Source organism: Thalassophryne amazonica, chromosome 6 (assembly GCF_902500255.1).
Source record: "Thalassophryne amazonica chromosome 6, fThaAma1.1, whole genome shotgun sequence".
Taxonomy (NCBI): Eukaryota; Metazoa; Chordata; class Actinopteri; order Batrachoidiformes; family Batrachoididae; genus Thalassophryne; species Thalassophryne amazonica.
Genome location: NC_047108.1, coordinates 114,200,177 through 114,226,541, shown reverse-complemented (window position 1 = coordinate 114,226,541; position 26,365 = coordinate 114,200,177). Strand labels below are relative to the sequence as shown.

The 26,365-nt window shown below is 42.5% G+C and overlaps 1 protein-coding gene across 1 annotated transcript in view; it reads left to right on the top strand.

The window, feature by feature from the left end:
* Positions 1–2,303: 2,303 nt before the first annotated feature.
* The window catches only part of tp73 (tumor protein p73), a 94,212-nt gene continuing 70,150 nt past the window's right edge, over positions 2,304–26,365 (top strand). Inside the window, exons 1-2 of the mRNA XM_034173179.1 lie at positions 2,304–2,455; positions 5,128–5,376. Of these exons, the coding sequence (XP_034029070.1) occupies positions 2,435–2,455; positions 5,128–5,376 (270 nt within the window). The 5' untranslated portion in view covers positions 2,304–2,434. The remainder of the gene's footprint in view (positions 2,456–5,127; positions 5,377–26,365) is intronic.

Here is a 26,365-nt window from a genome sequence, read left to right as displayed (position 1 = left end):
TGACGCTTCACCTTTCCCCATTTTCTTATGTTACAGCCTTATGCCAAAATGGAGTAAATTAATTTTTCCCTCAAAATTCTACACACAACACCCCATAATGACAACATGAAAAAAGGTATTTTGAATTTTTTGCAAATTTATTAAAAATAAAAAACTAAGTTGCCACATGTACATAACTATTCACACCCTTTGCTCAATACTTTGTTTATGCACCTTTGGCAGAAATTACAGCCCAAAGTCTTCTTGAATATGATGCCACAAGCTTGGTACACCTATCTTTGGGCAGCTTGTCCCATTCTTGTTTGCAGCACCTCTCAAGCTCCATCAGGTTGGATGGGGAGTGTCAGTGCACAGCCATTTTCAGATCTCTCCAGAGATGTTCAATCATATTCAGGTCTGGGCTCTGACTGGGCCACTCAAGGACATTCACAGAGTTGTTCTGAAGCCACTCCTTTCATATCTTGGCTGTGTGCTTAGGGTCACTGTTGAAAGATGAACCATCGCCCCAGTCTGAGGTCAAGAGTGCTCTGGAGCAGTTTTTCATCTAGGATGTCTCTGTACATTGCTGCATTCATGTTTCCCTCATCCTGACTAGTCTCCCAATTCCTGCTGCTGAAAAACATCTCCACAGCCTGATGCTACCACCACCATGCTTCACTGTAGGGATGGTGCCTGGTTTCCTCTAAACATGATGCCAAAGACTTCAATCTTTGTCTCATCACACCAGAGAATTTTGTTTCTCATGGTCTGAGAGTCCTTCAGGTGTCTTTTGTCAAACTCCAGGTGGGCTGCCATGTGCCTTTTACTAAGGAGTGGCTTCCGTCTGGCCACTCTACCATACAGGCCTGATTGGTGGATTGCTGCAGAGATGGTTCTCCTCTCTCAATAGAGGAATGCTGGAGCTCTGACAGAGTGACCATCAGGTCCTTGGTCTTCTCCCTGACTAAGGTCCTTCTCCCCCGATTGCTCAGTTTAGACGGGCAGCCAGCTCTAGGAAGAGTCCTGGTGGATCTGAACTTCTTCCATTTATGAACGATGGACATAAGGGTGTAAAAAGTAAACATAACTTGGTTTAAAAAAAAAAATTAAAACAAACCAGATCAGAAATAATGGTAAAAATGAAAGGCCAAATGGGTTAAAATTAAAAGGCTTGCTTCAGCATGCCCTGAACTGAGGGATTGAGGCAAGTTTGAACAGGCTAGAACCTGTTTGTGCCTGACCCTAACAGTTGCTACAAACAGATGTTCTCATGGTGAAAGATACAATGTTAAGAGGCTGGCCCATGGGTGTCAAAGCTCCTGTCCTGAACAGTATAAAAGATGGCAAGGTTAGATCAGAGCATTTTTGCTGTATCTGGAGTGCACTGCTGAACTTTGCTCTCCTTTCTTCTCTGGCAGTAAAGTTACTTTGTTGCACTGTACTCTGACTCCTGCTGAACATTCTTGTTGAACAGCTCAACACCTTTTACTTAGAGCTACATCTGATGACCAAAGAGGACTTCGGTCCAAAGTCTCGACAACAGAATGATGCAGGGTATATAGGGAGATGGATGCTGATGATGGAGCTTCCAGACTAGAGGAGAAGAGGCCAAAGAGGAGTTCTATGGATATGGTGAGGGAGGACATGCAGGTGGCTGGTGGGGCAGAAGAAGATGCAGAGGACAGGGTGAGACAGAGACAGATGATCTGCTGCAGTGAACCGTGATGGGACCAGCAGAAAGACAAAGAAGAAGAAGTCTTGTTCAGTCTTGTTTATGATTTGGATTCTGAACCAAAGTGGCAAATTATTTAAAAAAAATCAAACAAAAAACAAATAAAAACAAAAAACGTGGTGTGTAATATTTGTGTGACTCTGTGGAGTATAAAATTAAATAAAGCATTTTTAGATTGTACTTTAGAGTCACTAAGTGTTGTCACAGAAGTTCAGGGAAGCGACTGCAGAAATCCTGATTTAACAGGTGACGGGTGGGTTGAGCTGACCTTTGAACTCTGTCATTCATGCACTGCTTTTTCTTGCTTCTCTCTCGCTCTCTCTGTTTCATATATATAATGTGAGTGTGTATTTTCATTGTCGCTCTCTGTCAGCTGCTGTTTACGTAGTGCAGGCCTTCATAAGATGTTGGGGAGCGTGTGCGTACATGCGCTCCAGCATTGCCGTCTGTGTCCGGGCATGTCATAATTAGAACATCGTACCATGTTTTTGGGTTCCCATCCCTCTTTCCCTCTCTCCTTCTCTCTCCTGGTGTCAGTCAGCCCTTCCTCTCTCTCTCTCTCTCTCTCGCCACACCATTCTTCACCTTTTCCTCTGTCCTGGCTGCACATGTGTCCTGATCCACACCTCACATAAACTCTCTGTGCTTCTTCACTCTCTGTGCTTTGCCGAGTTTGGACATTTCTGACTCCAGAGTTCCCACATGAGACCAAAGCACTAGAGGATGTACTACGTGAAAAAGAAGGTAAACATTTTATACTTTTATGTTGAAGTTCACGCAGCAGAGAAACATCTTCACTTATGATCTCCACTTTATGTGACAGGCTGGTTTCTCGTTTTCAATCAGCTGTGAGTTGTTGGCATCATGTTGTTTCTTATTTGTGTTTTCTAGATGTAATTATTTGTATATCTGTTTTATTTTCATATATATACACACACACACACACATACACATGTATGTATGTATAAACTTATAAACAGCAACTTAGAAACAATAAATGCTTGCAACTTCTATATATCTACATTAAAAGGACATTCAAATTTGGTAAATTCATTAAAATTTGGTAAAGTTTGATGCACCACATCAATATAGAAAGCCATATTTTTATTTATTATTATTTTATTTTTATTTACTTTTTTGTTTGTTTTATATATATATACATATATACACGTCTGCTGCCAGAATATGTCTTGGCTTGCTGGGCCTGTTGCAGGAAATAATGTTATAACCACATGCATGATGGAAATTAGGAGCAGGTGGGGTTGAAGCTACATGTTGCTTGATATCAATTTCAATTTGATATTCAATTTGAAATCATTTTGTTTTGTCATTTCTAGAGCTGATTTTGTGGCTACCACATCCCGTGCTTTTATAATTAACCAAGTATCTTTAAAAAAGTTTAACATCATGTGTTTTGCTGATGATGCAATTTTTTATTATTTTCAACATTACATTTTGAAACAGATGTGTATAAAAACAACACAAAAACATAACATGTTGAAATATGGTGTTTCATTCATGAAGTGATCTGAACTGATGAACCTTGATGAAATTATGAGGTCCAACCTGGAACAGAAACCAGAATATTATGTGGATCTCTAAATAATAAACAAATTCACTCATTTTGCTTTTTAGGTTGTAAGGTGAGGCAGTGGCACCAAAAAGGTGCAGTGATTGTTGCCTCACATCGGTCCTTCTATGCTGAGTTTGTGTGTTGTCTTTATTTCTGCATTTTTATTTCTGCAGCGATGGATGGCTGACTAATTGATGGTCATTTTGCATGTTAAAAGATACATGACACATTGTCCAAAATCAGACTTTCACTCATCCTCTTGGGTATTTATGTGGTAATATCCCATTTGATCAACTTCCCATTTGATCTACTCCCATTTGATCTACTTCCCATTTCATCTACTTTCATACTGAATAGCATTCCCATTTCATCTACTACATATATAATGCCCTTTCCCATTTTATATAAATAATATAAAAGACACCTCAAGGAATAATTGTCAATGATTTAGGGTTAAGACTGTTGTAAGTGACATAAATTCAGTCTATATCTTAGGAGTAGACATAATAGGAATAAATGAAATATCGCAGGAAGACAAAGTGGGAATAGACCATTTGGGACTATAGACCAACTGGGCATAAACATTTACGTATCACAACCCAAATTTCAGAGCTGAACGTGTCGTAGTTTTTATGAACTTACTGTTTCGTTAAATGGTAATCACAGGGACTAACACACGGATAAAGCCAGGCGGGCCTGTCACGTTGCTTGTAAAGCCTGGGTCCCAAACGCAGGCCACTGCTGCTTGTTTGTTTATATGTTACCTTAAATACTGTAAGAATGTTGGCATAGTGGAACACGTCTGGACTTGTTCAGGCAAGAAGATGTAAAGTTGGATTTTTGTTCATGAAGCCTCGTCGTTATTAGAAGTCTCCTGTGTTTTTCAGCCTGGTGTTGACTTTGCATTGAAGAAATAAACTTCACAGAATCTAATAATAATTCATAGATATTGCTTATTTGTTTTTACTGAACCCAAGTTGCTGCCGGTGTGCAGTTGAGCTCCTTGCAGTTTATTGATAGTGTGTGTGAATGCAGGAATGTGAGGCATCACTGTAAAGTTCTTTGACCACAGAAGCCCTACATGAATGCAGTTACTTACCATGTCACTGCTGGCTGTGAACACTGCACACTGATGTCAGCGTGCTGACATGCACGGCGCTCAGTGCACACCACAAACAAAGTGGGGATTAAGGACCTTGCCCAAGGGGCTCTAATTGATTTTCTGGTCTAACGGGAGTTTGAACCAAGGATCCTCTGGTCACAAACCCACTGCTTTGACCATCCCCTCCCCAGTTTATTCCACTGCTTTCATTTTGTATCATCCTTTTGCTGAAAACCCTCGATGTGTTCATGGACATCTCCGGCTATGCGCTATAGGAAACATTTTCCGTGCTGTTCTTGAACATCGTTGATTTGGACACATGAGGGGAGCCAAAAAGGCCGTTTTTCTTCTCTGCTGGACTTGGTGTTTGTGCAGTGTGTGGGTATGTGTGTGCAAACTTTAACACGCGTCTTCTAGACTCAGACACACCCGGGATGAGCAGAATGGCAGGAATTAAGCAGTTTGTGTTTTACAACTCAGCTCACATAGCCTCGGGGAGCTTCACGTGGACGCCACGCTGTTTTACGCCATCACGCTTCTGTCCTAGCTGACAATTTTATCAGCCATTTACTCACTAAAACACAAGCACTTCCCGCTTTTTTTTCCCAAAGTGTAATCCGACCTCCCTTTAAGCCTCCGAGCCGCCGTCCCTCCCGCACCTCTACCTGTGTCCTCCCTCCATCTCTCTCCTCCCACCCTCTTCACCTCCCTCATTCTCTTCCCTCTTCTTTCTCCCCACAGTCCCAGTACAACTTGCTGAGCAGCAGCATGGAGAGCCTGGGGAGCCGCGCCACGTCCGCCAGCCCCTACAGTTCAGAAAACGCCTCCTCGTCTGCCGTGCCCACCCCCTCGCCCTACTCCCAGCCCAACTCCACCTTTGAAGGCCTCTCGCCTGCCCCGGCCATCCCCTCCAACACCGACTACCCCGGCCCGCACAACTTCCAAGTGTCCTTCCAGCAGTCCAGCACCGCCAAGTCAGCCACGTGGACCGTGAGTACGCGCGCTGCCTGTCCTCTTCGGGTGTCTGCCACTCTTCACTTCTCTCTTTCTGGCCTCTTTGTTTCACTGGCTGTCGTCCACATGCATGAATCAGTCACACACGTGCACACTCGCTCCTGTGCATGCATGTGCAGGCCTGCTGGTGCAAGCGAAAGTAACGGATCAGGCGGTGATTCATCTGGTTCTCTCCTCACCTCAGATGTTTTGTGATGAGACAACAGAGACAGTTTGGTCCACGGTGGCTCTGAAGGGTTTTGATTTTTGGAATTTCTTTGTTCTTTTTTGTTTGTTTGAACTATATATGTCCTCATAAAATAATCACAAGTGGATTCAGGTTTAAGATTCTGTTGGCCTTAATGTATTTTTGTGATATTTGTTTTCTTTGAGGTCGGTGATAAACTCTCAGGTTTAAACATTCACCGAATGACAGTTTGATGGTTTTTGTCCTATTTGTTTTTAATTTATTTATTTTGAACACAAAGGTGAGAAGTTTTGTATGTGAAAATTTCAGAAGCACAGAATTTGGTCCTCATTGAGAAATTTTGAGAAATGCTTCTTAATACCTTCAAATTGCTCAAAAGACGTTTTATATATATATAAAAATACCTGTCAAGAAATAAACTACTTAATATTTGCAAAGGACGTTTTTGCTCTTATTATGTCATTATTTTTTATTTATTATTATTATTTTAATTATTTTTTGTCAGAAGTTACCAAATTTATTTCAAACATAATTCACTGATTTAATGAACACTGATGAAACAGGTGCATCTAGCTTGGAACAGATATCGTTGCAGTTTGGGTCAGATCAGTAAGTATTTGAGCTGTGACACATATCTAATAATTTTGCTCTGTACACCACCAAAATGGAGTTGAAATGACATAAGATGTCAATTTTCAGCTTTATCTAAGAGGTTTAACAAATAATATTCCCATTAATCATTAAAGAACTGCTGCATTTTTGTCTCTGCATGTTTGAAAATTCTTTGTTAAGCTGTTGTTCTATGAGTTATTTTGTTTTTGTTCATATGGTCGAAGCAGATGGTCACCTCACTGAGACTGGTCTGCTTGAGGTTTCTGTCGTCTGTGAATCGGTATTGTATGAATAAATTGAATTCTTATTTTTATTTTTATGTGCAATTCCCCTCATTTCCAGAAGCCATAAGTAATTGGACAACATAAATAGAAGTATTAATGTTTATACAAATCTTCACTTTCATCACCAGTTTTCTTTGCACATGTCAAAGGATGGGTACATGAACATTTCCAAGTCAGCAAGTCTTGGACTTCATTTACAGCAATCAACAAGAAATGCAAACACAGTGTGTGTGTGTGTGCGCGCGCGTGTGCATGTGTGTGCGCGTGTGCGTGTATGTGTGTGTGCGTAACTGAATAAACAATGAATAAAATAATTTCACTTGTCTTAGGTGAGCTCTGCACATATGTATGCAGAACAAAATATAGATATAAAGACAGAAAGTTGTGCGTGAAAGTCAAGGTGCAGTTGCATATACATTTCAACATTTGATACAGTTACAGTTTTCTATATACTAATGAGGAGAAACCCAAATATAAGTCATACCTTTTTCTGTATTGTCAGCTCTTTAATTCATGATTTTTGTGCATTGTTGTTGTGTACTTTTTATTCTTAGCATTTATTCTATTATTTACTTTATAGGTTACTTGTGTAGTGCTTTGATTCCTGATAGTAAATATCATTATTAATATTTATAACAAATGTGTGATTTTTAGTACTTAAGTCACACCTGAGTAAAAGTTGTAAGGCCTCCCAAACTACAACCCAATTCCAATGAAGTTGGGACGTTGTGTAAAATGTAAATAAAAACAGAATACAATGATTTGCAAATCCTCTTCAACCTATATTCAATTGAATACACCACAAAGACAAGATATTTAATGTTCAAACTGATAAACTTTGTTTTGTGCAAATATTTGCTCATTTTGAAATGGATGCCGGCAACACGTTTCAAAAAAGCTGGGACAGTGGTATTTTCAATGGGTGACAGGTCTGGACCGCAGGCAGGCCAGTCTAGTACCTGCACTCTTTTACTACAAAGCCACGCTGTTGTAACACTGCAGAATGTGGCTTGGCATTGTCTTGCTGAAATAAGCAGGGATGTCCATGAAAAAGATGTTGCTTGGATGGCAGCATGTGTTGCTCCAAAACCTGGATGTACCTTTCAGTATTGGTGGTGCCATCACAGATGTGTAAGTTGTCCATGCCATGGGCACTAACACACCTCCATACCATCACAGATGCTGGCTTTTGAACTTTGCGCAACAATCTGGATGGTCTTTTTCCTCTTTTGTCTGGAGGACACAACGTCCATCATTTCCAAAAACAATTTGAAGTGTGGACTCATCAGACCACAGCACACTTTTTCACTTTGTGTGTGTCCATTTCAAATGAGCTCGGGCCCAGAGAAGGCGGTGGCGTTTCTGGATTTTGTTGATGTATGGCTTTCGCTTTGCATGGTAGAGTTTTAACTTGCACTTGTAGATGTAGTGACGAACTGTGTTAACTGACATTGGTTTTCTGAAGTGATCCTGAGCCCACACGGTTATAGATCCTTTACACAATGATGTCGGTTTTTAATGCAGTGCTGCCTGAGGGATCAAAGGTCATGGGCATTCATTGTTGGTTTTCGGTCTTGTCGCTTATGTGTAGAAAGTTCTCCAGATTCTCTGAATCTTCTGATTATATTATGGACTGTAGATGATGGAATCCCTAAATTCTTCGCAATTGAACATTGAAAAACATTGTTCTTAAACTTTTTGGACTATTTCTTCACGTAGTCATTCACAAAGTGGTGATCTTTGCTTGTGAACGGCTGAGCTTTTGGGGGATTTGCAAATCATTGTATTCTGTTTTATTTACATTTCACACAACGTCCCAACTTCATTGGAATTGGGGTTGTAATAAAAAAACTGCAGCTTATACCATGGAAACACAGTGTGTGTATGTGTGTGTCTGTGTCTATGTGTGTATACATCACAGTTTTGGATACAGGAGTAGCACAAGAAAATTAATAAACCTCTACTTTGCAAAATACATTAATTTGAACCTACAGTAATCTGTGAAATAGTTAATATTAATATCAGCATTAATAATATTAATAGTTTGGTTTCAACAATCACAAATGCTGTGTGGTAAACAGATGGCTCAAGGGCTGGATCTGGCCGGATCTAAGATAAATTTCCAAACAATGAATAGCAAGTTAATTCAATGTTTATTTAGTTATTACAGTTGTCATTCAACAGAGGGCAGTGTTGCACTCTGAGATGTTTTATTCCCTGTATTGAGCGTTCAAGAAGGACTCCACTGAATCATTGATATTTTAACAAAAATAAATAAATAAATAAATGCTTTAGTTATCAAACTTGCTATTAATTTGTGCATTTGGCCTTCAGGCTGTCCGTCCCAGACAGAAATGGTTCCAGTGAGTGCAAGAAGATAAATTATAAGACTCTGAAATTGAGAGTAAACAGATAGTCTCAAAATATCAATTTGGGCGACACAAAGGCTGAAAATGGGCAGTTTGTGGTGAGAAACAGGTGAAATGGGAGCCGTGTCATTTGTCATGACGTGATGAGGTCTCCTGCTGGAAAGGTGTCACCTCCGACCGTCACACAGTTGACCTCCCTGAAACAGGAGAAACCAGAGACAAACTGCACTTCCGTCTTGGCGTGCACGGCGCTGAGCGGCTGTGTTTGCTGGAAGTAGCCATGCGTGGTGGCCTCCTTTAGTTAGCGCGCCGCTCTGCGATGTAAGGAGATCCCCTCTGGACATCAGAGCGCTGGTCTTTGACCTGCTGCCTTTCTTTCTCAGTCTCTTTCTTCCTCTGGTTTTAACGTGCACTCACAGCTGTCACCTCTGGCGCCTGAAGCTCTCCTTGCTCCTAGAATATGTCCGTCATCATCTTTCTCTCGCGTCCATTCTCTGAACTCGTGCAGATGTCATCAGCATGTTTTTCCTGAGAAGTTAATGAAATGTAGAAAAATCTGGAAATCCCACAAACCTGTTCCAGGCTGTTGAGGGCCGTCTTTCTTTTGACGCTTTATATCCATGAAAAGTGCTGCACGAAGACAGATTTACTCATTTAATGGGTTTAAATTCTGCTGTTACTTCACATGGAGGTTGAGATCAAAGGAACAAGTCGACCCATTGACCAAAAAGCGCCTCTGAAACAGAAGAAATTAGAATTTTATTATTAAAAAAAAAAAGAAATGATTTCTGTTAATCTGGAAGGAAGCATCTGCACTGAAAAAAGAACCAACTTAAAAAGCATTACAATTGGTAAAAACCTGAATCAATTAAGTTGATTGAACATAAGTTTGTAAACTTACATTCAATCAACTTAAGTCATTTAGGTGTTACAATTTGTAATGCTTTTTTTAAAGTTGGTTCAACTATTCTCTTTATTCAATGTGTTTTAAGCGTATCTCATTCCACACTCACATTACAGTTTTTCACAATTGCTAAGACACATTTCTCTAAAGCTGCTCTCTTTTTCTCTAAACTGTGAGGACAAAACCCAATTTTTAAGCTACATTAACAAAACTCCAGACTCTTCTTACAAAACCAAACTTTCACCTCAAAACAGTTCAATCTGTGCCCAGAACTGAACTATGTTGTCAAATTGTGCCCCGAGTCAGTCAAAATTACACTACTGAGCAGTCTCTAAAACACAACATAGAAAAATAGAAAATACAATGTTCAGGACATGAAGCTGTAGAAATCAATGTTTATTGTTTGCTGTTGGCTAAATGCATGTTACAAAACAAAAAAAACCCTGTCCATTTAGCACTTATACATAGTAAAAAAAATACAAATAGCTGAAATCCTGTGCATTTACACGTAGCACTTGTACAGTACAAAAACAAACAGAAATCCTGCGCATTTAAATGGTAAATGGACTGCATTTATATAGCGCTTTTCCATCTGCATCAGACGCTCAAAGCGCTTTACAAATAATGCCTCACATTCACCCCAATGTGGGGGTGCTGCCATACAAGGCATTCACTACACACCGGGAGCAATAGGGGATTACAGTTTTTTTTAATTGCTAAAACACAAAACACAATTCTCTAAACCAAATGACCAGTTCTCTCAACACATTTAATAAAACTAGCCCCCATTTGCCAAAACCATAAACACATTTCACAATTCACAAAACACAGCCCTCCTTTTCTCATAAATCTAAACACATCTAAACACAAAAAAGCCCTCCGTAAAGCTAGGACATCTTACTACTCATCACTAATTGAAGAAAATAAGAACAACCCCAGGTTTCTTTTCAGCACTGTAGCCAGGCTGACAAAGAGTCAGAGCTCTATTGAGCCAAGTATTCCTTTAACTTTAACTAGTAATGACTTCATGACTTTCTTAGCTAATAAAATTTTAACTATTAGAGAAAAAATTACTCATAACCATCCCAAAGACGTATCGTTATCTTTGGCTGCTTTCAGTGATGCCGGTATTTGGTTAGACTCTTTCTCTCCGATTGTTCTGTCTGAGTTATTTTCATTAGTTACTTCCTCCAAACCATCAACATGTCTATTAGACCCCATTCCTACCAGGCTGCTCAAGGAAGCCCTACCATTAATTAATGCTTCGATCTTAAATATGATCAATCTATCTTTATTAGTTGGCTATGTACCACAGGCTTTTAAGGTGGCAGTAATTAAACCATTACTTAAAAAGCCATCACTTGACCCAGCTATCTTAGCTAATTATAGGCCAATCTCCAACCTTTCTTTTCTCTCAAAAATTCTTGAAAGGGTAGTTGTAAAACAGCTAACTGATCATCTGCAGAGGAATGGTCTATTTGAAGAGTTTCAGTCAGGTTTTAGAATTCATCATAGTACAGAAACAGCATTAGTGAAGGTTACAAATGATCTTCTTATGGCCTCAGACAGTGGACTCATCTCTGTGCTTGTTCTGTTAGACCTCAGTGCTGCTTTTGATACTGTTGACCATAAAATTTTATTACAGAGAGTAGAGCATGCCATAGGTATTAAAGGCACTGCGCTGCAGTGGTTTGAATCATATTTATCTAATAGATTACAATTTGTTCATGTAAATGGGGAATCTTCTTCACAGACTAAGGTTAATTATGGAGTTCCACAAGGTTCTGTGCTAGGACCAATTTTATTCACTTTATACATGTTTCCCTTAGGCAGTATTATTAGACGGCATTGCTTAAATTTTCATTGTTACGCAGATGATACCCAGCTTTATCTATCCATGAAGCCAGAGGACACACACCAATTAGCTAAACTGCAGGATTGTCTTACAGACATAAAGACATGGATGACCTCTAATTTCCTGCTTTTAAACTCAGATAAAACTGAAGTTATTGTACTTGGCCCCACAAATCTTAGAAACATGTTGTCTAACCAGATCCTTACTCTGGATGGCATTACCCTGACCTCTAGTAATACTGTGAGAAATCTTGGAGTCATTTTTGATCAGGATATGTCATTCAATGCACATATTAAACAAATATGTAGGACTGCTTTTTTGCATTTATGCAATATCTCTAAAATTAGAAAGGTCTTGTCTCAGAGTGATGCTGAAAAACTAATTCATGCATTTATTTCCTCTAGGCTAGACTATTGTAATTCATTATTATCAGGTTGTCCTAAAAGTTCCCTGAAAAGCCTTCAGTTAATTCAAAATGCTGCAGCTAGAGTGCTAACAGGGACTAGAAGGAGAGAGCATATTTCACCCATATTGGCCTCTCTTCATTGGCTTCCTGTTAATTCTAGAATAGAATTTAAAATTCTTCTTCTTACTTATAAGGTTTTGAATAATCAGGTCCCATCCTATCTTAGGGACCTCATAGTACCATATCACCCCAATAGAGCGCTTCGCTCTCAGACTGCAGGCTTACTTGTAGTTCCTAGGGTTTGTAAGAGTAGAATGGGAGGCAGAGTCTTCAGCTTTCAGGCTCCTCTCCTGTGGAACCAGCTCCCAATGCAGATCAGGGAGACAGACACCCTCTCTACTTTTAAGATTAGGCTTAAAACTTTCCTTTTTGCTAAAGCTTATAGTTATGGCTGGATCAGGTGACCCTGAACCATCCCTTAGTTATGCTGCTATAGACTTAGACTGCTGGGGGGTTCTCATGATGCACTGAGTGTTTCTTTCTCTTTTTGCTCTGTATGCACCACTCTGCATTTAATCATTAGTGATTGATCTCTGCTCCCCTCCACAGCATGTCTTTTTCCTGGTTCTCTCCCTCAGCCCCAACCAGTCCCAGCAGAAGACTGCCCCTCCCTGAGCCTGGTTCTGCTGGAGGTTTCTTCCTGTTAAAAGGGAGTTTTTCCTTCCCACTGTCACCAAGTGCTTGCTCACAGGGGGTCGTTTTGACCGTTGGGGTTTTTCCGTAATTATTGTATGGCCTTGCCTACAATATAAGACGCCTTGGGGCAACTGTTTGTTGTGATTTGGCGCTATATAAATAAAATTGATTTGATTTGATTTGACATTTTGCCTTGCTAAAACACAAGTTGCATAAAACTCTGCTCAGATTATCAATTTAAAGCTCAAGTGATGCAAAATACTTGCCACAGTCAGCAAAACCTGAACACAATGTACACACCTGGCTTCATTCATTAAACATAATGACTCAGAATTGTAGACACTTGTTGCAAATGATGTGACCACACCTATAGAAGCCATTTCAGAGTGCACAGTTTGCTGAAGGTTCCAAATGTATACAGTACCACAATGGACACAGGCAGAATCAGAGGAAGAGGCGTTAGAGTCAGAGGAGGGAGAGGAGCAGGCCAAGGAGGAAGAGCAAGGCAAATTCACACCATCACACCTGCGACGTAGATGAGGTCCTGTGGCCTGACCCAGCTCGACGACGTGATGCTGCACAATGGTGTGTGTGTGTGTGTGTGGTATAGTTCAATAAATGAAAAACCCATCAGACCCTGAACATTGTGTCTTCAATGACTATTGTGTGTAATAGATCCTCTGTAGTGTTTGCATTGAGTTGTGATACAGTACAGTAGTGTACATACTGTAGATTTACATACTGTTCATATGAAACACACAAATCTATGAATGCTACATACTCTACAGTAATATATTTTGAGAACAGATACTGTTCAGATACAGATACTATGCTTTGGCAGTTGTGAACAAACGTAAAAAGGACATTCTCACACACTGAACATTGTGTTTTCAGTTGTTTTGTTGTAGTGTGTAATGATGCATATAGTGTCTACATTTTTGCAGGCTTTGAGCAGCTGTTTTGGTGTGACAGTTTGTGTTTTGAAAAGAGAAGGTGTGGTTTTGTGTATGTAGCTTTAGAAAAGTGTTGTGTTTAGCGTTTTGAGAAAATGGGGGAGAGTTTTGTGAAATGTGTTTTAGCAATTTAAAAAACTGTAATATATTGTGCACTCGTTTTATTATATTGTGTGCTCATTTTATTATATTGTGCACACGTTTTAAGCATCGTTTGAGTAAAACAAAGGCACGATCTACTTAAACATGGCCACAATTTATAAAACGTGCATTCAATATTGTCGTGACACATAAGTGTTGGCTATTAGTCAACAAACCAGCAGACAGTGTAATACATTTCCCCATTAGAAATGGATCTGGTCAGGGTATATCATGGTTTGGGTGCAAAAGGACATACAGAGAACTCTGACTACCCAGTATGGCATCATCTGGAGTCTGTGAATTAAAAAGGATGCTGAGGGTGAAGCGTCTCCCCGTCGTGAGGATCGCAATTTAGGTCATATTATGTTCATTTTGAACAAAAGGAAAATGTGTGCATGTTTTATTAATTTGAGGGCTTGATTAAAGGAAATTATCATGGCCAGAAAAAAATATCACTTTAAGTGACCTCTCCCGGGTTCCATACATCACCTCCCAAGCCTACGAATTATCACGGCCAGGAAAACGTGCACACGTTTTATTAATTTGAGAGCACATTTTATTAATTTGTGGGCTCAATTAAAGGAAAACGTGCGCACAAATTACAACCCCTGGCAAAAATTATGGAATCACCGGCCTCAGAGGATGTTCATTCAGTTGTTTAATTTTGTAGAAAAAAAGCAGATCACAGACATGACACAAAACTAAAGTCATTTCAAATGGCAACTTTCTGGCTTTAAGAAACACTATAAGAAATCAGGAAAAATAATTGTGGCAGTCAGTAATGGTTACTTTTTTAGACCAAGCAGAGGGAAAAAAATATGGAATCACTCAATTCTGAGGAAAAAATTATGGAATCATGAAAAACAAAAGAACACTCCAACACATCACTAGTATTTTGTTGCACCACCTCTGGCTTTTATAACAGCTTGCAGTCTCTGAGGCATGGACTTAATGAGTGACAAACAGTACTCTTCATCAATCTGGCTTCAACTTTCTCTGACTGCTGTTGCCAGATCAGCTTTGCAGGTTGGAGCCTTGTCATGGACCATTTTCTTCAACTTCCACCAAAGATTTTCAATTGGATTAAGATCCGGACTATTTGCAGGCCATGACATTTTGCAAGGAATGTTTTCACAGTTTTTGCTCTATGGCAAGATGCATTATCATCTTGAAAAATGATTTCATCATCCCAAAACATCCTTTCAATTGATGGGATAAGAAAAGTGTCCAAAATATCAACGTAAACTTGTGCATTTATTGATGATGTAATGACAGCCATCTCCCCAGTGCCTTTACCTGACATGCAGCCCCATATCATCAATGACTGTGGAAATTTACATGTTCTCTTCAGGCAGTCATCTTTATAAATCTCATTGGAACAGCACCAAACAAAAGTTCCAGCATCATCTCCTTGCCCAATGCAGATTCGAGATTCATCACTGAATATGACTTTCATCCAGTCATCCACAGTCCACGATTGCTTTTCCTTAGCCCATTGTAACCTTGTTTTTTTCTGTTTAGGTGTTAATGATGGCTTTCGTTTAGCTTTTCTGTATGTAAATCCCATTTCTTTTAGGCGGTTTCTTACAGTTCGGTCACAGACATTGACTCCAGTTTCCTCCCATTCGTTCCTCGTTTGTTTTGTTGTGCATTTTCGATTTTTGAGACATATTGCTTTAAGTTTTCTGTCTTGACGCTTTGATGTCTTCCTTGGTCTACCAGTATGTTTGTCTTTAACAACCTTCCCATGTTGTTTGTATTTGGTCCAGAGCAGTGATGCCGGTAACGCGTTACTCTAATCTGACCACTTTTTTTTAGTAACGAGTAATCTAACGCGTTAATCTTTCCAAATCAGTAATCAGATTAAAGTTACTTCTCCATGTCACTGTGCGTGACTATTATTTTTCATTGTGGGTCGATAGCAGCATTAAACTTGGTCTGTGGGCAGGAGGTCGGGGTTCGACTGAACTGTCCACTTTAAGTGAGCTGTGAGCTTTTCATCCACGGTTTTTTGCAGCTGCTCGACTCGTCGTCTCCTCTTAAGGCACGGTGATCAGCACACCTGCACTGAGCTTTACAAAAACATTTTTATACTTTTTTTCCTCCTTTATTTAGAGCTGAGCTGAGCTGCTCCGTATCGTCTCGTTAAAAACAGCTGATCCTCCGCGACGCGTCAACAACTAACACTATTTTCCACTCAAATGCACCTAAACTCTCTTTCTGAGGACCACATGATGTGAAAACACAATAAAACTTTCTTACCTGTAAATCTGGTCATGTTTTCTGCATAAATAAATGTTATCCATTCTTTGTGCTCAAACGCCAAAGTAGGGGCGAATCCAGATGGAATGGGGGCGTGTGGGAGGGATGTGCCCCCCTCACAACACCCCTAGATTAAAGGTCCAGTTTTGAAGCCCTTTTTTACTACTAATACTAACTACTAATACTACTTAAAATAATATTAATTTCGACAAGTAAAATATTTAGAGAGAATTTAAATGTTAGAAAAATGCTAGAATGAATTTAATAGTTACATTTATAAACAATGTAGGTTTGAAATTGCAAGTTTTACTGTTACAGTGCTGTCAACAGTTAAATATAAGGTCAAGAAAGAGGTCTTTATTTTACTTTTTATAAAACAAGTATTTATTTTCATTGAAGTCAAGAAAGGGTGACTATAAAGTAAGTTTTGGCAAAACAGGTATTGTCATGTTGAGGTGGCAGAGGGTTGTTGTCGGCAGCTGGGAGAAGTAACTAAAAAAGTAACTAGTAATCTAACTTAGTTACTTTTACAATTGAGTAATCAGTAAAGTAACTAAGTTACTTTTTCAAGGAATAATCAGTAATCAGTAATTGGATTACTTTTTCAAAGTAACTGTGGCAACACTGGTCCAGAGTTTAGACACAACTGACTGTGAACAACCAACATCTTTTGCAACATTGCGTGATGATTTACCGTCTTTTGTTGGGAAAGTGTAGGAACACGGACCCACAACAGGGGGCGCAAATGAACGGACAATGGAGTAAGTCAAATAACAACGCTTTACTGTTGTGAATGTGCACAACGAATACAACCAATCACAGAAATGGACAACAGTCAATTTACAAAAGTGTCGTGTGGGCAGGCTCGAAGATAGGAGACGCCTCTCCAAGGTAAGACCGGTACCACACGGCTTCCTCCGCCACAGGACCCCGGGTATACTGGAGCCGCCAAGTCCCGAACTCCCAGGTGGCCACTGCCTCCGCGTGTCGGACCTGGTACTGCTGGCGAGGAACAAAAACACAATTAAAGGTGGGCGCGTTTGCACCCAGTAATCCACACGGCAGGAAAGCTACCTCCACCTCTCGTTGGAAAAAAGGTCTGTTATCACTCACAAAAGTCACAAAAGGTTACTGTCAAGCAGTCAGCTGAGAATATTACCTTCCAGGTAGAACGATATCTCGGCAATGAGGTGGAGATGCCGTCCTGCTGATATACCCCACTGATGATTGCCGTCAGCTGTCTCAGGTGATGGGTGACAGCTGTCACCGAGGCTGCTCCCGTGAGGCGGCGGCGCCCTCTGGTGCCTGGAGTCCGCACTCCAGGCAGGGCGCCCTCTGGTGGTGGTGGGCCAGCAGTACCTCCTCTTCAGCGGCCCACACAACAGGACCCCCCCCCTCAACGGGCGCCTCCTGGCGCCCGACCGGGCTTGTCCGGGTGGCGACGGTAGAAGTCGGCCAGGAGGGCCGGGTCCAGGATGAAGCTCCTCTTCACCCAGGAGCGTTCTTCAGGGCCGTACCCCTCCCAGTCCACCAGATATTGAAAGCCCCGGCCCATCCGTCGGACGTCCAACAACCGGCGCACTGTCCAAGCCGGCTCGCCATCGATGATCCGGGCAGGAGGTGGCGCCGGACCGGGTGTACAGAGGGGCGAGGTGTGATGGGGCTTGATTTTCGACACATGGAACACTGGATGGATCCGCAGTGAGGCTGGAAGCTGAAGCCTCACTGCGGCGGGATTGATGACCTTGAGGATTTTAAACGGTCCTATGTACCTGTCCTGTAGTTTGGGGGAGGCCACTTGTAGTGGGATGTCCTTTGTGGACAACCACACTTCCTGCCCGGGGCGATACGTAGGGGCCGGGGTCCGCCGCCGGTCTGCATGGGTCTTCGCCCTCATCCGGGCCCTCAACAAAGCAGAACGGGCGGCACGCCACACCCGACGGCACCTCCGCAGGTGGGCCTGGACCGAGGGCACACCGACCTCTCCCTCAACCACCGGGAACAACGGGGGCTGATACCCCAAACACACCTCAAAGGGGGAGAGGCCGGTGGCTGATGACACTTGACTGTTGTGGGCGTACTCGATCCAGGCCAGATGAGTACTCCAGGCCGCCGGGTGCGCGGCTGTCACACAACGCAGTGTTTGCTCCATTTCTTGATTGGCCCGCTCTGCTTGCCCGTTGGTCTGGGGGTGATACCCGGACGAGAGACTGACCGTGGCCCCCAGCTCCCGGCAAAAGCTCCTCCAGACATGCGAGGAGAACTGGGGACCGCGATCGGAGACGATGTCTGATGGTATCCCATGCAGGCGGACGACGTGGTGGACCAGGAGGTCCGCTGTCTCCTGGGCCGTTGGGAGCTTCGGGAGGGCCACGAAGTGGGCCGCCTTGGAGAATCGGTCCACTATCGTGAGGATCACGGTGTTGCCCTGGGACGGCGGGAGGCCCGTGACAAAATCCAGGCCGATGTGGGACCAGGGGCGATGAGGCACGGGCAGCGGCTGTAGCAGTCCCGGAGCCTTGCGATGGTCGGCCTTGCCCCTGGCACAGGTGGTACAGGCCTGGATGTAGTCCCGGACGTCGGCCTCCAGGGACGCCCACCAGAAGCGCTGCCGGACAACTGCCACGGTTCTACCTTAGCCACCAGGTGCTCCTTGAGGACCAATGACAGTCCGTTTACGAAGGCGGCGCGGAGGGCAGTGTTATTCCAGCCGGACCTCGCAGCCGCGATGCGGAAGTCGACTGCATAGGCAGCTGCGCTCCGGCGCCCCTGTCTCATTGACAGCAGCACGGCTGAAGCGGTCTCTCCTCTATTAGGGTGATCGAACACTGTTCTGAGCTCCCTCACAAACCCATCGTATGTCTGAAGGAGCCGTGACTTTTGCTCCCAGAGCGCTGTAGCCCAAGCGCGTGCCTCACCACGAAGCAGATTTATCACATAAGCTACCTTGCTAGCGTCGGTCGCGTACATGACGGGACGCTGTGCGAAGACGAGCGAACACTGCATAAGGAAATCCGCGCACGTCTCCACACAGCCTCCGTACGGCTCTGGGGGGCTTATGTATGCTTCAGAGGATGGTGGGGGGGGTCGTTGGACAACCAGTGGAACGTCGCTATCACGCACAGGGTCTACGGGAGGGAGAGCCGCAGCGGCGCCCGGAGGGCGCGCTTCCACCTGCGCGGCGAGAGCCTCCACCCTGCGGTTCAGGAGGGCGTTCTGCTCGGCCATCGATTCTAACCGAGTCGTGAAAGCGGTGAGGATCCGCTGCAACTCACCGATTACCCCTCCTGCGGACGCCTGTGCGCCTTGTTCTTCCATTGGCCGTTCAACAGCCGGTTGACGCCCCTCGGGATCCATGACGCTGGCCGAGATATCCTGTTGGGAAAGTGTAGGAACACGGACCCACAACAGGGGGCGCAAATGAACGGACAATGGAGTAAGTCAAATAACAACGCTTTACTGTTGTGAATGTGCACAACGAATACAACCAATCACAGAAATGGACAACAGTCAATTTACAAAAGTGTCGTGTGGGCAGGCTCGGAGATAGGAGACGCCTCTCCAAGGTAAGACCGGTACCACACGGCTTCCTCCGCCACAGGACCCCGGGTATACTGGAGCCGCCAAGTCCCGAACTCCCAGGTGGCCACTGCCTCCGCGTGTCGGACCTGGTACTGCTGGCGAGGAACAAAAACACAATTAAAGGTGGGCGCGTTTGCACCCAGTAATCCACACGGCAGGAAAGCTACCTCCACCTCTCATTGGAAAAAAGGTCTGTTATCACTCACAAAAGTCACAAAAGGTTACTGTCAAGCAGTCAGCTGAGAATATTACCTTCCAGGTAGACCGATATCTCGGCAATGAGGTGGAGATGCCGTCCTGCTGATATACCCCACTGATGATTGCCGTCAGCTGTCTCAGGTGATGGGTGACAGCTGTCACCGAGGCTGCTCCCGTGAGGCGGCGGCGCCCTCTGGTGCCTGGAGTCCGCACTCCAGGCAGGGCGCCCTCTGGTGGTGGTGGGCCAGCAGTACCTCCTCTTCAGCGGCCCACACAACAGTCTTTTAAGAGTTTGATAATCCTCTCCTTTGTTTCAGTTGACATCTCTCGTATTGGAGCCATGATTCATGTCAGTCCACTTGGTGCAACAGCTCTCCAAGGTGTGATCACTCCTTTTTAGATGCAGACTAACAAGCAGATCTGATTTGATGCAGGTGTTAGTTTTGGGGATGAAAATTTACAGGGTGATTCCATAATTTATTCCTCAGAATTGAGTGAGTCCATATGTTTTTCCCTCTGCTTGGTCTAAAAAAGTAACCATTACTGACTGCCACAATCTTGATTGCCGGTGATTCCATAATTATTGTCAGGGGTTGTATCTTGGCCAGAAAAAGTATCACTTTAAGTAACCTCTCCCGGGTTCCGTACATCACCCCCCAAGCCTACATAAAAATAAAGTACAAAAATATACATGGAATACTACAAACAGTTTGACTAACTCTCCATTACAATACTACAGTACACTGGCACAGTGATGCACTGAAACATGTATTTACTTACAGTATACTGTAGTACAGTATATAGTATATTCATTCATTCATTCATTCATCTTCTGCCACTGAGTCCATTTAAGGGTCGCGGGGGGCTGGAGCCTATCCCAGCAGCCATAGAGTGTGAGGCGGCGTACACCCAGGACAGGACGCCAGTCTGTTGCAGGGCCACAAACAGACAAACAAACACAGATACACCCACACACACACCTACGGACAATTTAAAGATCCCAATCCACCTAACCAGAGTGGAGGAAACCAGAGTACCCGGAGGAAACCCACGCAAACACGGAGAGAACATGCAAACTCCACACAGAAAGGCCACGGGAATTGAACCCACGACCTTCTCGCTGTGAGGCAACAGTGCTAACCACTAAGCCAACGTGCTGCCCCAGTATATAGTATAGTCATGCAGTAATTCCTGTCAACATTTACATACTATAATGTCAGAAAAGGTAATTATCTGTTCCCTTCTCTAAATCTTGGGATTCTGGTGGACACAGTGAATCTACTGATGTTAGGTTTGAGCCTTTGTCCAGCCTCCCTCAGGCTCATACCGTGGACAAGAATATAGTCAATCACAGTAGCTCTGATTTCATCAGATGTTACTGTTTGTCATCACTGACCACCTCGACCAGTTCTCACACAAACTCCTCCTCTCAGATTTCTATCCGTTATCGTGCCTCAGAAACCAGTGCTCTCTGAACTGGCTTATATATGTTCCCTCACATCATTGGACACAAGTGTGATCAATTTTGAGTTGTTGTGTTCAACCGGTGACACGTGTGCTTTAAGTATGTTTGACTTTTGCCACCTGTGCTCACCATTATGCAACTCAGGTGCATCACAATGAAAATGTGTTGGCAAGTTGTGTCTAAACAGGTGAAAAATGCTTATGGTTTTGCCAAAAGAGGGACTGATTCAATCAGTGGGTTCAAGCAACTGAGCATTTGGTTCAAACAACAGGGTTTAGTGTTTTAGCAATTGAGAAAAACTGTCATAAACCTAATTTCTCTTGGATTGCCAAAAAAAAAAAAAAAGAAGCAATACCAGTGTTTTACGTTCATATTTGCAGCTCATCATTATGGGAGTGATCTCAGTGACCATTCATTTCTCAGTGTTTTTGAATAGTCTTTGCTTATTTGTGAAATTCAAACTTTTGATCAACTGTAAACTGATTCTTTGCACTTTTCTTGTCACTGTCATGCAATTTCTAGCACTATTATTCCACTGCAACTGATCTACATTTGTGACCTTGAATTTAAGCTTCAAGGTCAGATTGGTAACCATGTTTCGAAAGACCACACATAACTTCCTGTTCATGTTCAAAAGTAGCTGTGGGTCTATCCATCGCTGTTAAGCCATTATAAGTCATCAAAGCTTGAGTGACTTTGATTTTGACCTTCAAGGTCACCCAAGGTCAAACTGAATGCTTATTGTGAAAGCCCCCATATGATTTCATATTCATATATAATAGTTATATGGGTTTATCTTCATGGTCAGTCAAAGTAAAATCTAATGGCAAATTTTGAAAGTCCATGTATTCAAGTTCAGTATACAAATAATGAATGATTATGAGTGCAAAGATAAGAATATTTAATGAGGTGAAAGATGGACTGTTCCACTCAAGGAGGCTTTGTTGAATGGCACATTCCGTCTTTCACCTCATGAAGTATTCTTTCCATTGCATGAATGAAAAAAAAAAAAACAGCAATTATTTGTTTTATGTAACACCTAACAATCCTGACAATGTAGTATGTACCTGATGCTGTACAGCCCCAGTAAGTACTGCAAATTTTTCCAGACGGCTTACGGCATACTCAGTTAGTTTTGTGTGTGTGTGTGTGTGTGTGTTACAAGAAAGCGCACGTCAATGAAACAAACCCCGCCATGTTTGTTTTTAAGATAAGTGCCATTGCCGCTAGTGTGAGCATGCACGGTGGTGGCACTGTGCAATGGTACGAAGTGTATGGAACCAAATTATGGAACCACATTTCGATGGTAAATGGAACACAGTGGCAAATGGGAGGAATGATCCATATCACATGACATACAAACCACCAATCAAATGACAAGGATCTATTTAGGCATTATATGATAATAACTATAGGTCAAACATTTTGAAAACCTGCGTATGACTTTCAGTCGCTATGTTTCCATTATCTCTGATTTGGAGTTTAAGTTTTTGAAAATTTTCCCCTTGTCCATTTACATTCAGTTAAAACATTGACTTTTCACTGCGACCTTGACCATTGACACCTAAGAACCTTCAAGACATATTCAGGAACTTGAAAATGTCCCTAACTTGCCCCAAGAAACCTGGTTGTAAAAGTGATGATTTGTACTGAAAATGGTCATATTTATTTTGTCCAATTACTAAATATGGCTTCTGGTTGTAATTCCTCAGAGAGTCAGAGGTGGCGGCAGAGTGCCGCGCCATCAGCACAACAGCTGAGTGATCACGGAAAGGTCTTATATCTGTAACCACGCCCAATCTCCAAATGGAGAAAATGGACTTGAACAGATATTTTGGGGGAAAATGTGCTTGGGATGCATCAGAATTTCCTCAGAATGTTTACTTTGGTTTCATTAAAATCTGTGCTTTATGACATCAAAGCTACATATTTGTATAAGGGAATAAACAGAATTCCAGCTGCTTGGTTCTTTTTATTAATGCTGATTTATTTGACTGAGAAGGTTTAAAATCCTCTGCCGGAGCACTCATGGCAGTTTTTTCTTTCCTTTTTCTTGGCATCGTGAAGAGAGACAAAGGAGTTTTGGACTGGCGGGTGATGAGGCAGCACAAACAGAAGCGTGAGGAAGCCTGTGATTATTGTGATGCTTCTGCTGCCATTAAACAGGAGAAGGATTAGAAAGAGACAGACGCACTGATTGCTTGTGGATTTTTTTGGCGTTTACTGTAATGCTCTGTTTTCTGCTTCAATGCCCGATTACAGGACTGGCAGAGCATCAGAAAACATATTTAAGTGTTATTATTCATATCTGCTGCAGTGTGAAACGACATCATGTTAGAGTTTATGATCCTGTGCAGTATAACACGAGACGTGACAGCACTAACAGGAACCTTGTTTTGGGAAACCGAAAGGTAAAAGACCTTAAAATGGACACTTGCAGCTCATATAGCACAAAAAGTTGCTTTCATTTAAATATTTTCTTTAAGTGTAACAGTGGATTCTAGGCCAAATTAGTGGAGTATTCATTGGAGTGCATTCGTCACATCCCGCTACATTTCCATAATGTCACCAAAAAACTGGATGCAGCAGAACCTGTACTTTGTATTAGGAATGCAATAGAAACGGTTACAGGTGTGACATATTCTCCACGGTTGTGGAGGATGTGGTCAAATGCTTGACATGTTAAAAAAATACGCAGCAAGGATCTGGTTGAATCAGGATGCAGTAAGAATTAAATAAGGTTGGAGTAACAACTGCATTGACATATAAATGGCACAGTTAAACCTATACTTATCACGATTGTCAGACGAGGAAGGCAGGAGACAAATGCAGGACTCACTGGAACAGTTCTGGTTCAGAGAGGCTTTTACTGAGGTGCTTAGCAAGGTTCGGTACACAAGCAGACAGTCCAAGAAGAGCAACCAAAACCGAAACATCAGGCAGAGGCGTAGACAAAAACACAGGCAGGCAGTCAAAACACCAAGAGACAGCTTAACAAAACGTAGTACTGAGCTTGAAGCACTGGCACAGGGCACAACGATCAGGCAACACCTGGTGCAACTAGTGGCGTCTAAATACTCCCGGAACAAGTGTAGAAAGGCCCAGAACAGGGCGTGACCCACTCACCGAGCACCGCCCCCACCAAGCACAGTGAAGGCAGCCAAGAGACATACAGACCCAAAAAACCCAAACACAAACCACCCAGCCACAAAAGGGAACAAACAAAAACCCCAACATTAACATGATACATGACAATACCCGAGACTTCATTGACGTAGTATAAGCTTTGCGTGGACAGAATCTCCCAGCAGCAGTCTGTGGGCTGCTTTGTGAAATTAAATGTGCTGGCCACTGTCCATGGTGCTGAAACACAGACAAAAAATAAATTTCTCCCCCATGTCCATGTACACATCGAGGTACACTTCAAAGCATGCATCCGTATGCACGCATGGAACATTTGAGTGTGTGTTTATTTCACACGAGAGCTGTTTTCCGTACTGTACTTTATTGTTGAACCTACATGTGGACACAAGAAAACTTGCAGGATGAATGATAAAGCACAGGACATAGTGCAGTATTGATAAGGACAGGACTGGTAGTGGGAATGTGGTAAGCACATGTAATGTGATTGTTCATAGTAAGAGCATTTTAAGAACTAATTGGACCTGGTATATGTGTGATCATGTATGTGTAGAAAATTGAAATTTGTGCGAACATGATTGACATTATGAGAACATGGCATGGATGTAATCAGGGTGACGTATGGACTTGTAAATGCCACATTTTTGGTTTTGACCAAGTTCCTGCTGCATTGATCTAAATTTTCAGGATCCAGTGCGGTCCTGGTGGTCTCCATTGGAGTGTGATGGGGCACCTCAACAACCCTCACAATATTTAAAATGCTAGTCTTACAAAAACTACAGATCTTTTTAAATTTGGTGAAAATTAATACATATCTACCACTATAAGCAACAGGTTGGTTGCCGTTGTGTCCCAAAGTTCTTGAAATGGAACAATATCTCCACCTGGTGGACACTGACCATTAATGCAGGTACAATAGAATTAATGCAGGTACAATAGAATTTCACCAAGAGCTCTAGTAATTAATACATCACAGTGATGCTGCAGCCTCACAGCAAGAAGGTTCTTGGTTCAGCTCCCCCAGTGGGTTGGTTCCAGGTATTATGACTAAACTGGTCATCAGGGTGAATGCTTCTCTGTGTGCATGTGCTGTTCAAGGTGCAACCGCACTCTTGCCAAGTGTATGCTGGGAAAGGCTGCCATGACACCCAATGGAGAGAAGAAGGAAGGGATTTTAAAATTTTCAGGCCCTGAGCTTTTTCCTCTGATTTGGAAAGGTCAAAGCAAACTTTCTTACAAGTTTTATAAAAATCAATTAATTTGTTTTGGATTAAACCTACAAGCAATACAACATAGGATATATTTAAACATAAATACGAGGTCTATTAGAAAAGTATCCGACCTTATTATTTTTTTAAAAAACCATATGGATTTGAATCACGTGTGATTGCGTCAGACAAGCTTGAACCCTCGTGCGCATGCGTGAGTTTTTTCATGCCTGTCGGTTGCGTCATTCGCCTGTGAGCAGGCTTTGAGTGAGGTGTGGTCCACCCTCTCGGCGGATTTTTATTGCGAATAAATGTCTGAACGATTTGGAGCTTTGCTGCATCAATTTTTTTCCAGAAACTGTGAGAGACCTCCAGGTGGACACCGTTCAAAAAATTAATATGGCTTTCAGGGACGATTTTATGGTGATTAAACAGATTACGGAGTGTTACTGCCGCTTTAAGTACGGCCCACAACTCCTGAGAGCGCGGCGCACTCCCAGCCCCCATAGACAGGCTGACACCCTGCTGGAACAACCAGATCATTTCCAACGTGAAGGCTTTGTTGATCCGGGACCTCGTCTGACTTTCACAAAAAGGCAGAAGATGTGGACATCAGCACTTTTTCGGCACATTCCACCATTACAGGAGTTTTTTTCATCGAAAGAAAAGCGGAGGGATGCGCCACAGAGCCGTTCATTACGC